At 51.3% G+C, this 13,771-nt stretch overlaps 2 protein-coding genes across 2 annotated transcripts in view; one reads left to right on the top strand and one right to left on the bottom strand.

Annotated features, from left to right (window-relative positions):
• Positions 1 to 13,771, bottom strand: part of CCKBR (cholecystokinin B receptor) — a 540,140-nt gene that overhangs the window by 12,762 nt on the left and 513,607 nt on the right.
• Positions 52 to 13,771, top strand: part of FHIP1B (FHF complex subunit HOOK interacting protein 1B) — a 620,510-nt gene continuing 606,790 nt past the window's right edge. Inside the window, exons 1-3 of the mRNA XM_042460247.1 lie at positions 52 to 151; positions 649 to 816; positions 2,178 to 2,257. Of these exons, the coding sequence (XP_042316181.1) occupies positions 131 to 151; positions 649 to 816; positions 2,178 to 2,257 (269 nt within the window). The 5' untranslated portion in view covers positions 52 to 130. The remainder of the gene's footprint in view (positions 152 to 648; positions 817 to 2,177; positions 2,258 to 13,771) is intronic.

The raw sequence follows: 13,771 nt of genomic DNA, 5'->3' as shown, positions 1-13,771 counted from the left end.
GCCATGGAAGAATCAGAGTCTGATGCTTCCTCACTAACCCTAACCCAGCCTTCTCTCCCTCCAGGTGGCCCACCCCCTGGTCCAGAAGCAGTTGGTGGACTACATCCACAGCGGGTTCCTTGTGCCAGTCATGGGCCCGGCTTTGCACAAGGTAAGGTCCAGCTGTGGGGAATTGGAAAGGGAGAGTGTCCCCCAAGCTAGGGTCAGCCCCTTGGTGGGGAGGGAGGGTGAGAAAGAGGTGATGGCCCTCTCTCCCTCTCAGGGTTCACCAGAATATGTGTGTGGAGGGGGGAGGTTTAATGCAGGGGAAGCATTCTGCACATAAGGGCCAGATCCCATCTAATCTAGAGGCAAAGCAAGGTCAATCTTGTTTAGTACTTGGATGGGAGACCTCCATTCTGTATGGTGTGGTATGGGAAAGCGTCAGTGGCGGAGGGTGACACCGTGAGTTACCGCATCAGATGATTCCAGCCCTAGTGGCACCACTGGGGAGAAAACCTGTGCATGAAAATGAAATCTGCAAAAGCTTTCCAAGTTGCTCATGGGTCGAAGCCATACTGTGGACTATTGATGTGGGAAGTGGCAGCTTTACTAGGCAGCCCCCACTAAGCACCCCTCCCTGTCTCTTCCTTTTCTCCCCTTGGCCAGACCTCCATCGAGGAGATGATCGCCAGCACGGCCTACCTGGACCTTTTCCTGCGTAGCATCAGTGAGACCCCCCTGCTCAAGACCTTCCTCCGCTTTCTCCTCCTCCACCGCCATGACAACAGCACCATCCTTGACACACTGGTCGGGCGCATCGCCAGCAACTCCCGGGTGAGGAATGGCAAGGGGAGCATTGGTAGGGGAAAGTGGAAGAGCTTCAAGCTTTTGTAGAAAGTGGGCATGAATGAAGTTCGGGCTAGGTTTCTCCTATCATGGGTACAACTGCCCTGGGAGTTTGGGATCAAGGATGGTGAGCCTGGCTCTACTCCTTTCAGTATTTGGGGTCAGTAAGGAATTCCCTTCTCTTGGCAGGTGAACTGTAGTTGGGGTTGGGTATCCTCTGGTCTGAATCTCAAGAGAGCCATCCTTGCACTCATTCTCTATCTCAGGGACTCTCAACCAGATCAGGGCCAGGCAGCCTTTCTTTGGGGATGCTTTTGGAGTGCCTGTGTTTGGCCAGTTTGAGCAAACTCACTTTGCAAGAGGGTCTGTCACAAAATAAACAGGGAAAGGGATGGGAATCTAGGGGCACACCTTTAAGATGTGCTGATCTATGTCAGCCAGAGCTTTTGTGAACATGAGTCAACAGTGCAGTGTGGCAGCTAAAAAGGCCAATGCAATTTTAGGCTACATCAATAAAAGTATAGTGTCTAGATCAAGGAAAGTAATAGTGCCACTCTATTCTGCTTTGGTCAGACCCCACCTGGGATACTGTGTCCTGTTCTGGGTACCACAATTCAAAAAGGACATTGAGAAACTGGAGCGTGTCCAAAGGAAGGCGACTAAAATGGTGAAAGGTCTGGAAATCATGAAGCCCTATGAGGAAAGACTCAGGGAGCTGGGGATGTTTAGCCTGGAGAAGAGAAGGTTAAGAGGTAATATGATAGACCTGTTTAAATACTTGAAGGGATGTCATATTGAGGAGGGAACAAGATTGTTTTCTGCTGCTCCAGAGACTAGGACACAATGGAGCAATAGATGCAAGCTCCAGCAAAAAAGTTTCCGCCTCAACATTGGGAAAAACTGCCTGACAGTAAGGGCTGTTCGACAGTGGAACACACTCCCCCAATGGAGTGTAGTGGAGTCTCCTTCCTTAGAGGTCTTTAAACAGAGGCTGGATGGCCATCTGTCAGGGATGCTTTGATTGTGATTTCTTGCATGGCAGAATGGGGTTTTATTGGATAGTCTATCTTCCAACTCTATGATTCTATGATTCATTCCAGAGTGGGTGTGAAATCCACAGAAGCTCCTGCTGAAATAAACCAGTTCATCTTAAAGGTGTGCCCCATGGTCCACTCTTCCCCTTTTTATTGTATCTAAGTTGTCCCACGATAGCTGGGTGGCAGTGACAAGAGTGGGATGGCGGTGACAGAGGGGTAGAGACCCTTCTCCATGGAATAGTGGCCCCGTGAGTTTGTGGGAGGCCCTGCTACCTCTTCTACATACCTCTCCTCTTCTTCCCGCTCCCTTAGCTCTGTATGGTGTCACTTAGCCTCTTCCGGACTCTGCTCAGCCTCCACTGTGAAGACGTCATGCTGCAGCTGGTGCTCAGGTACATCCCTTTGCTTGCCTGCACCCCACTCCTGACACACACACACACACTACACAACTACCTCTTCCCCCATAACAGACTCCCTGGTTTGGAGCTCCCTCTCCTGACCAGAGTTGGGAGGCGCAGGATGCTTTTTGTATGTGTGTGGGGTGTGTGTGCAAGAACCCTCTCCTCGTACTAACTCCTTTCCTAGCCTCTGTGCATGGCTCCAGAAAGATCCATGGTGCTTATGCCCCAAAAGATCTGGATCCAGTTCGGCACAGCAAGTCTCCCCACCAAACTCTGTTTCTGTAACTGAGGGGGGGGGGGGGGACCAGAACCTCCCTGGCTGTAGGATGAGAGCCTAATAAATGTGTGACTGTGTTCCTGTAGGAAGCACTTTTGCTGTGCACAGTGCTTTGACATCTCTGCAGAAACACTGGGCTCCTTAGAGTGCCGTTGTTCCTGCCTTGTAGGAATGGGGAAACCCAAGATGATGCTGGCATTGTTCCCCTCCTCTGGGCTTGTCTGGTTCACTTCTTAAGCCTTCCAGGGTGGCAGGCAGCCCTGCCATCATGTGGCTGTGAGTCCCAGAGGCCTGCCTTTAGAACCATCTGGAATTCTGTGCATGGCCTCCACTTGGGGTGCTGGAGGGAGGAAATCAAAGGAGGTTCCCTGCCTCCTGTGGTAGAGGTCATCTGGTAAAGGGTTTTTAATAATAATAATAATAATAATAATAATAATAATAATAATAATAATAATAATAATAATACAGTTTATTTATAGACCACTTTTCCAAAATAGATCAAAGCGGTGTACAACAGAAGAAAACAAATCAATTCAAAATAAAACATAACATATTACAATCATAATCAAATGATAAAACTACTAAAATTACAATTAAAAACTATTAAAACCATACAACTATTAAATCCCAATACAAACTAGCTGGATAAAACAATGTGCATATCGAGGGAAAACAGGATACTGGGGGAAAGCTGTTGAAAAGAAAAGTCTTGAGTTCTTTTCTAAAAAGGTCTAGGGAGGTGACGGAGCGGAGCTCGTCGGGGAGGGTGTTCCAATCTGCGGGGCTGAGATGGCGAATGCCCTTGTGAGGTCGATGTATATCCCGTCTTTGAGACCCTCAACAAATGCTTCCCGACCGACCGACAGTGCGGGGGCGGATTGTAGGGAGAGGGCGGTCCCTCCAAGTACCCTGGGCCCAAGCCATTTAGGGCTTTATAGGTAATAACCACACCTTGTATGGTGCTCGGAAGCGAATGGGCAGCCAGTGCAGATCTTGCAGAATAGTTGTTATAGGGGTTAGCCTGGAACATCCAGTGACCAGCCTTGCGGCAATTTTCGTACTAATTGAAGCTCCAGGTTTGACAAAGGTTCTCATGTAAGAGCATTACGAAATCCAATCGAGAGGTTACCAGAGCATGTACACAACGTTTCAAGGTCCCTCTGGCCTAGGTAGGGTGCAGCTGGGTATCAGCCGAAGCTGATAACAGGCGCTTCTGACCGTCGCATCCACCGGAGAATTCAGGTGGAGCGACGAGTCCAAAAGCACTCCCCGACTGCGAACTGGAATCCTTCAGGGGGAGCGTGACCCCATTCAGGACAGGTGGACAAATTTCCTTTTCCCGGGCCAGGAGAACCTATCACAAGTATTTCTCTGGATTCAGACGGAGTCTGTTTTCCCTCATCCAGCCCATTACCGACCCAAGCAGGCATTTAGAGGAGAGACCATCCCAGTCATTCATACAGTCGGAGACACAGAGAAGCAATATTTGGGTGTTCATCAGTGTACTGAAACACCGCGCGCCCCGTGTCTCCCGGATATCTCTCCCAGCGGTTTCATGAAATGTTAATAGCACAGGGGACAGAAAGCTCCTTGAGGGACACCAGATGAGTGCCCCTCTTATCGGAGCAAGAGTCCCCCAGCTGCACCATCTGAATCTACCCGAGAGTAAGAACGGAACCACTGGAACGCAGTGCCCCAGACCTAACTCCCAGCGCTCCAGAAGGATACCATGGCGAGGTATCGAAAGCCGCTGAGATGTCCAAAAGCACTAACAGGACCCGCTTCCCCTGTCCATGCCCAGACGGAGATCATCGACTAAGGCACCATGGCAGTCTCAACTCAAACCCGCCCAGAAGCCGGCTTGAAATGGTTCTAGAAACTGTTTCATCCACGATCCTTGAAGCTGGAAAGCAACTGCTCTCTCGATCACCTCCCCAAAAAACAGCAGCGAAACTGGCCGATAATTATTCCGAATAGGGGGTCTAGGGAGGGTTTTTATAGCAGCGGTTTTACTATGCAGATTTTAGGCTAGAGGGAAACGCCCTTCCCCAAAAATGAATTAATTATACGCGTAACATCAAGTTACCGCCATCACACCCCTGAGCCGCCAGCCATGAGGGGCAGGGATCGAGGGAGCATGTTGTGTCTTCCTAACACTTCGAAGAATCTTGTCCACTTCCTCGGTATCACAGACTCAAAATGACCAGTTTAATGGAGTCCACGGACGCACTGGAACCTCCCTTCTAGGTTTGACAAAATACTGGCGGCGAGATCAGCCCTAGCCAAGAGATTTATCTGCGAAGAAGTTTTAAACTCGTCACAGCAGGCTTTCGATGGTTCCAAATAGGGGTTCGAGGAGGGAGGCAGCTGGGTAAGCCCCTCACTACCCTGAAAGCTTTTGCCGGACGCGACTCCGCGGGAGCGAAATGTGCAGCATAAAACGAATGTTTTGCCGCACTTATTGCCACTTCCATAGGCTTCAAAAGGACTCTAGGAGTCCGTGTCGGCTAATCTGGTGTCTTCGCCAGTGCGCCTAGTCGTTGCACAGCCCCCTTCCTTTCCCTGAGGCCTTCAGTATACCAGGGTTGTTTTTTGGAAGCAGGCCGGAAAGACGCTTGGGAGCGATGCGGTGTATAGCCCTGAGAGATCTTTATCCCAGTGTTAGGGCCTCAACAGAATCGCCGTCAGTTCAACCATAAACCCTCTAGGGCTTCTTGGAACCTTTTGGGTTCCATCAGCCTTGAGGGTGGACCATCCTAATAGGTCCGCCGCCCCTGGGAGGATTGGGGTGGATGCCTTGAATCTAGCCCAACCAGGAAATGGTCCGTCATGATAGGCAGAGAAATTAGTTACCATCTGCCCACGGAGTCTCCATGTCTTTACGGGGAGAAAGTGGGGATAGAAATCAATTGAATGATTGAGGCAAGGGCTGGCATCTTTCCTTCATGTAACCCCCCATATGGAAGCATACACAGACAGGCAAGGGACAAGGGAGTGTGTCTGGCCTCAGAGTGTGGGAATAGAAATGGTGAGTTAGGGAGGGCAAGGCTTGGCTGCCCTCCAGGAGAGATGTTTGGGGTGGTGGACAGCCCTGGATGCGCAGGGAGGAACATGCCTGAGGGTAAGGAATACAGTGGGGAACAGTATCCATGCTGCTCTCTTGCACTCCTGTCCCCAGAGATGGGTACCCTTTGGTGGGGCTTGTTTGGCACACAGCAGGCAGCAAGGCTATTGGTCCATTGAGCATTCTACGGCCTGCTCTGTGTCATTGACTCACTCCTGCTCACACCCACGTACCTGGTCCCATGCAGCCATGTCATGTTAGGCCAGAAGAAGCAGTGAAGGAGCCCGACCTCTAGGGCAAGGCAGCAGGCAATTTCTCTCGCTCATCCCCCGATGCTGTCTTCCTGAAGCCTGCCCCCCCCCGAGCATGAGGAGGAGCAGCACGCGGCCTGGTCCAGGGTAAGCTGGCTGGGAAGGGGACAGGTTTGGGTCTGGGACCCGTGTGAGCCAGATGTATACAGCCCATCTCTCTAAGGGTCCTAAGGGAGAGGTCTTACCTCCCCCCCCCACCCCCACCCCACCCTTTTTTTGCAGGAGGAATATTCTGTTTTCAGCTGCATTTAAATGCTGACTGGGAAGAGGCAGATGGAGGCTTCCTATAAATGGCATTCTGCAGGGCGCTTTGCTTCTTCCTGGGCTTAGGATGGCACTGTGACACAATCTCTTGGTGGTCTTTCCACAGAAAGCCCCAAACCACAGTCCTGATTAGGACTACACCAGTATATACAGCCCCGATCACACTTGTGGGTTAGTTGCAGGCCAAATCCGGTATGACAGTTACTGTTCTCCCACTTGAATGGTCATTGTTATGCACATCAAGTTGTTTTGATCCCATGATGAGAGAATTTCAAGTATGTCCTCTGCTTTGCCCTTCTCAGTCTGCAAAAAGGGCCGCCAGGAGGGCTTCATTAATAAAAAATAAATAAAATATTATTTAGAGCCCGCCTTCCTCAGATCAAGGCGGATTACAGAAAATGCATTACAAGATAAAAACAACAACAATATAGATAAAATAGCAATCATCAAATACATCAGTGCAAACCACAATATAACAATATCCAGCTAGCTTAGAATGTACAACGTAACAGTGAGGGGGAGAGGGGAGGCTAACAAGGGATGGAATTTCCACTTCTAATGGGATCCTCCTGTTTTCTACTGCCCTTACTCTGAATATTTACTGTTCTTTTCAATGAGTGATGTTGTCTCTTATGGCCAAGCACAACAGCCTCGGTTATTCATCTTGGTCTCTGAGGAATATTTCAGGCTTTAAACACTATGAGGAAACTGTTTTCCCCCATCTGCCATTGATCAAAGATGGCCTTATTGGTAGAAGGGGAAATTGGGCAGAACTGACATGGTTGTGGTGGGCAACAAAGTATGTGTGCTGAATTTCAAACACATAGCCAGTGTAGTCTGTACAATTAGTATGGAAAAAGATTTTCTAGCATATATGAAACTAACTGAAAGGAAGAAGCTGACAGCATGAACTTTCATAGACTTGGCCTACTTCCAGATGCTTTGGTGGAATGGCTATCCACTCACCAATTCATTGAGGAAGTAGGCCTCAAGTCTATGAAAGCTCATGCTACCAACCCTTTCTTTCCGTTAGTTTTCAAAATGGCTACAACCTGAGCCACCACATCTCAGGTTGCACACATGAGCAGGCTCCAGATGGGAGGAGAGCCAACCCAGAGGACAGAATGCAGGATCCCCCATCCGGTCATTTTCCCAACCTCTGCCCCACAATGTACACCCCATGCTGGGGCAGAGCTCAGGTAGGCCTGGGCTTCCTTGGTGGCATCTGGGGTCAGAGGGTGGGGAGGAGGTAAAGATCAATATTGAGCCGTCCTACTCTGCAGCTATCCATTTCAGCTCAATCTTCCTTCCACTTCATGCCACAGGCCATGGCAGCCCCAGCGTGGACTCTTCATCCTCCGTTGTGACCGTTCCCAAGCCCTCTACGCCATCGTCGATCTCCTTTTTCATGCGCCAGTCCAGCTCAGCACCGAGACACCAGCCCCGCACGCCTCGTTCTCCAGGGACACCCACAGGCAGCCCTGCCCACCGTCCTGGCCGCTGGGAGGAGTGGGTGAGCTGGAAGGGAACTACTTGGATACCTACGAGATGCTCGGATGAATGTGGACCGCTGTGTCTGCCTGCCGCATGCTGGTCAGCCCCTATGATGTGGAGGAGCCCAGCGCCAACACATGGCCCCAGGTGCTGGGACCCTCCTGCCCCCCCACAGTGACTGCTTCAGCTACACCTCCTTCCACCGGCGGGCATTCCTGGCCCCATGCCTGCCCCCCCCGGACTAAAAAAACGGGGCCTGACAGAGGAAGTGGCTGGCGCAGAAAAGGCTCCATCTGGCACAGGGCCAGGCACACAACCCTTGTCCCAGGCCCCCAGGAGGCAAGCAACCACTCAATGGAGCCCACATGGACACAGGTGTCAAGAAAGTAGTCGTTGGGTGCGCACAAGGGGGTGTGGTGCAAACGGTGCAGCCTCCTCAACCACCAGGGGCTCTGCGCCACTGCTTGCCATCTCCTGCTCTGGGCCAGGGCCTGCGCCACCATCACCCTGTTCAGACTCACTTCTGGACGAGCTGCCTCCCAGGCACCACTGGTGGAAAATGTTCTGCCCAACAGTGGAGAAGTTCACAGCAGAGCTGAGCCGGATCGAGGAGAAATGAGAATGGGGGCCGGAGAGGGAGGAGAAGATGCCCTGCTGCTCACCCAGAGAGCCCCTCCAAGCCAGACCCCCTCCTCATGAGGAGGAGGAGGCTACCGCAGCTTTCCTCCACTTGGACAGAGGGGCAGCCCCGGCCACTGACCCCCTGGCCCGCTCATCAGCAGCCCCCCGCGACTCCTGGGAAACGTGAGCCAGCCCTTCACAGTGAGCCTTTCTCATTCCCAGGTTGGGTCATGGTGGTCCTGGCTCCTCTGAGTCACAGACCCTCATTCACTGGTGCCAGTCACCTGCCTCCATGCCTGCTGGGCACCTCTGGCCTTTCCGTGGCTTCTCGGTCAGCCTGTGGGTCTGGCTCACCCCTTATCAACTGGGGGGGAAGTAAACCAGTATTGCAGATATCTCTTGTATTTACTTTCGAGCACTTGCCCTGCATGCTATCTTTATACACCCTTCTTGCTGCCCTAGCCATAGGAATGAGAAATGGGGGTAGTTACAATAGCAAAATTTCTATCCACTATGATGTACTAAGACGTTTACAAAGCATAATCTGATGGGCCCCACAAGATGGGTATTCATTTTGTGACTACGGAAGGATGCCAGGCTGAGTCAACCTTGACCCCTGACTGGTATTGAACTCACAACCTTCTGGTTTGAGGTGAGTGGCTGCAGTACAGACATTTATCCACTGCACCCCCAGGGCTTTTGTACTAGTTAGTCCTAATATGTGGTGGCATCACTTGGGAGGGGCTGTACCTAGCCTTCAGGGTTCTAGACCAGGGGCTTTGTGACTGCCGTGCCCCTGTTGGCAGTCTTGGGGGGGGGCGTTAGAGGCCTGGTGCCCTATCATGACCACTCTTCCTCTGTTCTCCTCACTTGCTGGCTGCAGGGCCTTTTGTGGCTGTCCTCTTGGCCACTAGAGAATTGCTGCAGACTCACTCTACGTCAATTCCTGCTGACGGGCTCATCTCCCAGCTGGCTGCTACCCCAACCTCTTCTGCGGTCCTCCTGCTCATACACAGGTCTTCCAGCCCAGCGTCAAGTCCTATCCAGGTATCAGGGGAAGGCAAACGTGGAGGGGGGGTCCACCAGATAGCCTTGACCTGCCCCTCGCCCAGGCACCTTTGACCATGCATGACTTCCTCCTTTTCCTCCCCACCTCACAGTCTTGCTCAGTGAAGAACAGATTGAGAGTTTTGCTGCCAGCCAGAGGACTTTCCTACCCTCCTCTTCAAGCCAAGAGTATCTGATTGCCGTGGCAGCTGGACTGGTCGGACACCCAGAATGCCGTCCCCTCTGGCGCGGTCAGAACCCTTGTAAGGAAGCCCTTATTGGGCATCAGATGAAGGTTGTGCTCTGAGCTCCTAATTTTGGAGGGAGAGTGGCCCAAAAGTTTTGTGTGGTTTTGACGGAGCTTGCTGGAACTCGTAGGACTGTGTTGGCCCCTGGTCGTGTGCCAGAGGGGCAACAGCAGGGGGTGAGCCAGGAGGATGAGCCCCCACTGGCCAGGACAGGGGTTCACCAGTAGGAAAGCTGTGCTCCAGTCTCACGGAAAGAGGACTGGCCAGGGGCCTTACCAGACTGGTACTTCTGGGAGTGTTCATGAGCATGGTGTCCTTGGAAGAATCGGGAGTTGGTCATTTTGAGGTCCATCCAGTCAACCGCTTTCTGCCATAAGAAGTGGGCTTCCAGTCTCCTTGGAGATCTGTAGAAAGTGGCTGTATGACTGGAGTCACATGCCTGAGGGAGAGGGCAAGATGCCCATGCCATCGAGGACAGCCTTTGGACTCTTGACCACTGTTGTCTGACAGTGTGTCTTTCAAGGTGGCTGGGATGAGGCTGGCGGGGTGGGAAACCATTGATTGGAGGAAGGCCAGTGGAGGGGTTGTGTGTGTGTGTGTGTTTGTTTCGCTTCCTCCCATCCTACTGCCTTCCTGATGCATGCCCTCTTCTTTCTGTCTCTCCCATGCAAGCATGAAGAGCCGGAAGCCCCCCTGGGGGAGTTATCATGCGCCATACAACAGCCTACCGTGCACGCCAGGCACCCAATTGGCCCTGCAGCACATGCGTGAGGTCGGTCATGCACCCTTGTCGGGGCCTCCCTTTTCCGCAGCCAGCTGAGAAGCAGAGCGAGGCCCGAGGGTCAAGAAGCCGTCTACTGGCCGTCATCTTCAGCGGTTCCTCAAAGAGCTGGCGGCCATCGCCCAGCCCATGCCGTCACCTCCCCTTCCTTCTGGAGCCCCCCGAAGAGTGACCGGGAGTCATTCCCCATTCCTCCCTCAGCTTGAGCAGTGCTGGGCCTCAACTGGAACTCTTCCCTCCGTCCCCATCTCCCTCCTCCTTCGGCTTGGCGCTGCCAGGCCTGCCTATGAGGGAGGATGGGAGCGCCCTGCTAGCCGCGGCGACTTTTTAAAACTCCACGACACGGACCTTTTAATTTATTGAATAATGTTTTTCTGGAGAATTCGTTCATATGTATAAGGAAGCTCTCTCTCTCTCTCGTCTTCATGTAGGTCTGGTACCTTTAGTGGGGAGGATGGTGCCTTCCCCCACCCCCCCCCCCCAACCACACACACAGGGCAAACTGGCTCTTGCCGTCCATCCCTTATTGGTCATTCTGACATGGAATTTGTAAACTGTTGGTTCCACAGGCCTTGAGTGCAGGTCACTGATTGCCCCCCCCAAAGTTGGAGAAAGACAACAAGCCCCCCCCCAATTTGCCCACCCAGTTCCGAGGCTGAGGGTCTCAAATGGGGTAAACAGCAATAAGAGCCCTATGCACACCCCCCCCACACACACACACACAGAGACTTGTAGACCAGTTGTTTCTGTAGTGGAGGAAATCCTGTGATGGATTGTTCCAGTTGCTTGATAGCAGCAAAGGAACAAAATCTTCATCTTATTGCTTTTTTCTATCATGGCATTCCCCAGTGTCAATTTAGCAAAACAGTGGGAGGAAGCAATGCATGCCAGGCCTCGTTGCAGGGACAATGGGCAATAAACAACGCATCGAAGGCAGCATTGACCCGTTGGAAGATCGAAAATATCCAGTTGTGCCCCCCAAGGAAAAGACGCCTTCAGGCCAGGGAAGCCATCTGGGTGCCTCCCTTTCTCATTCTCCCCACATTCTCAGAAGAAGAGGGGGAGGAGACTTCCAAACATAGGCCGCCAGTTCAGGCTCCTCTTTTTTCCAGAGTTGGTAAGATCGCTAAAGGCCAGGAGATAAATGGAAGAGCATGCCTTTTAAAAGCAGCCGCCCTATTTTCCATCTATTCATCCTGGCTGCTTCCATCATGGACAGGGCTTCTATTTTTTTGGTGGAGGAATTTCGTCTGCGGTCCAAGAGAAACTTTAGAACTCAAACATGGCATTAATAAGCTGTGAAAGATCTCAGCCTTTGATCTGATCATGCTAGACTATCTGGTTAGCACCGGGGCATAGCTGGCTGACGTTCCAGTTTGTAGACAGCTTTGACAAGCCAGTCTAGGGCTTCAGCTTCGCCTGCTTCAGAGCAAAAAGCTTTTTGGAGACTCTGAGGAGTCGGTCCTGATGGAAAATCTGGCCTAACATTCCAAAGAAACAAGCCTTTGCTATTCCCTCTGCCTCCAAGGCACCTGGGAATCTCTAGCTGTCACCTAAAACCATGCCACCATGGTTTTCTTACCTGGGACTTAATGTTAAATAACCAAGAATCATAGAGTTGGAAGAGACCCCAAGATGCCATCCAGTCCCAACCCCCTTCTTCTGCATGCAGGAACTCTCAAATCAAGCATCCCCATGGAGATGGCCACCACCTGTTTAAAGATCTCTAAGGAAGAGACTCCACTACAAGGGAGGGTGTTCCCTGTCAACAGCTCTTACTGTCAGGAGTTCTTCTAATGTTGAGTGGAATCTCTTTTCTGGAGCCGGCACCACTGCCCGTGCCTTTACTCTCTGGAGCAGCAGAAAACACTTGCTCCCTCAATATGACATCCCTTCAAGTATTTAACAGGGCTATCATATATCCTCTTAACCTTCTCTTTTTCAGGCTAAACTCCCAGCTCCCTAAGTCGTTCCTCATAGGGCTCAGTTTTCCCCTTCACCATTTAGTGTCCTCTTTTGACATGCTCCACTTTCCATCCTTTTGAATTGTGTTGCCCAGAACTGGGAAATTATTATCCAGGGAGCCTGACCAGAGCAGAATAAGTGGACTATTACTTTCCCTTGATCTAAACAACATACTTCTATTGATGCAGCCTAAGATCAACATTGGCCTTGTTAGCTGCTACAATCGCACTTTTGACTCATGTTCAACTTTGTCTACTTGGACCCTCATGAACCACAGCCCAGGAGCCAAGATCCAAAACCGGAGTGGGGTGGTGGGGAACCAGCGAGAACCGGGCTGGGTGGGCATGGGGACCACCCTGGGGGTAAAGTCATAGTTCCTAAGAGTTTCACTCAAGTGCTTTCAAAGCTCTGAAGAGAACCTCACTAAGGCACTCACATGGAAAGTTTTCTGCCATGTGAGTGTCAGAGCTGGGGCCACCCTATCAAACTGAATGGTGGTGTATTTAGTAAGGATTATCACGTTCCTCTCTATTCCAAATGTTGAATTCCACCTTCCATGGATCGCACATCTCCAAATGCATCCTCTTCTGCTCCTGGCCATAGCAGAGATGTGACATCCTGGAACACTCTCAAGTGTGTGCTGCTGAGCTATTGAGATTATGCGTGCGGTCCTCTTCCAACTTATGATTCTATGATCTTAATCACTTGAGTCCTTCCAGGTTTCGGATGTCCTTTGTCTCCTTCCAGTCAAGAACAATGGGACAAATGTATTCCCAAGGACACCTGGCCAGGTGGATAGACCTGTATTTCCTTTTTGCTACAGGTCTGTTGGGTGCTCTGCCTCCGGCTGCCTCAACACACAGTGCCTCCACATCAACAGACCTTTTCCACCAGGTTTCCCTTTCTGAATCTGTGGATAGCCACAAGGAGATCATTCTACCTTTGTCAGACACTGCCATCAAGAAACCGATGGCTGATGCTTCTCTAGTAGGTAAGTTCTCTGGCAGGTGGCCAGTTCAGCTGAGAACAGACTCTTTCTTAAGGGAGCTCCAATTGGCAACAGTCCCTTCCTATGCTACACGGCCTGCTGTGTCCCCCATAGAGATGTCTTCCTCCACTGCAGGGGACATCCTTACCATGGAGGAACACAGTGAAATATGGTTGTTTCCTGTAGTGATAGGGACACATTCCTACCCACCCGGGTGTTGTGTTAAACATTGTTGGGGAAGAATGCATGCTTCCTTCTCTCTCCCCTCCCTCTTCATTCCTGACCTCTTATGCGCACTCTTTTAGTTTCTACAAATTTTACATGCCTTTGTCTTCTAATTTTTCCTTTCCTCGTCATCCTCCAGCCAGAATCATAGATCCTAGAGTTGGAAGAGACCACAAGGCCCTACCCAGTCCAATCCCTTCTGCCCGCAGGAGTTCCAATC

The sequence above is a fragment of the Sceloporus undulatus genome, chromosome 3, assembly GCF_019175285.1.
Source record: "Sceloporus undulatus isolate JIND9_A2432 ecotype Alabama chromosome 3, SceUnd_v1.1, whole genome shotgun sequence".
NCBI lineage: Eukaryota > Metazoa > Chordata > Lepidosauria > Squamata > Phrynosomatidae > Sceloporus > Sceloporus undulatus.
This window is presented reverse-complemented; position numbering and strand designations above follow the sequence as displayed.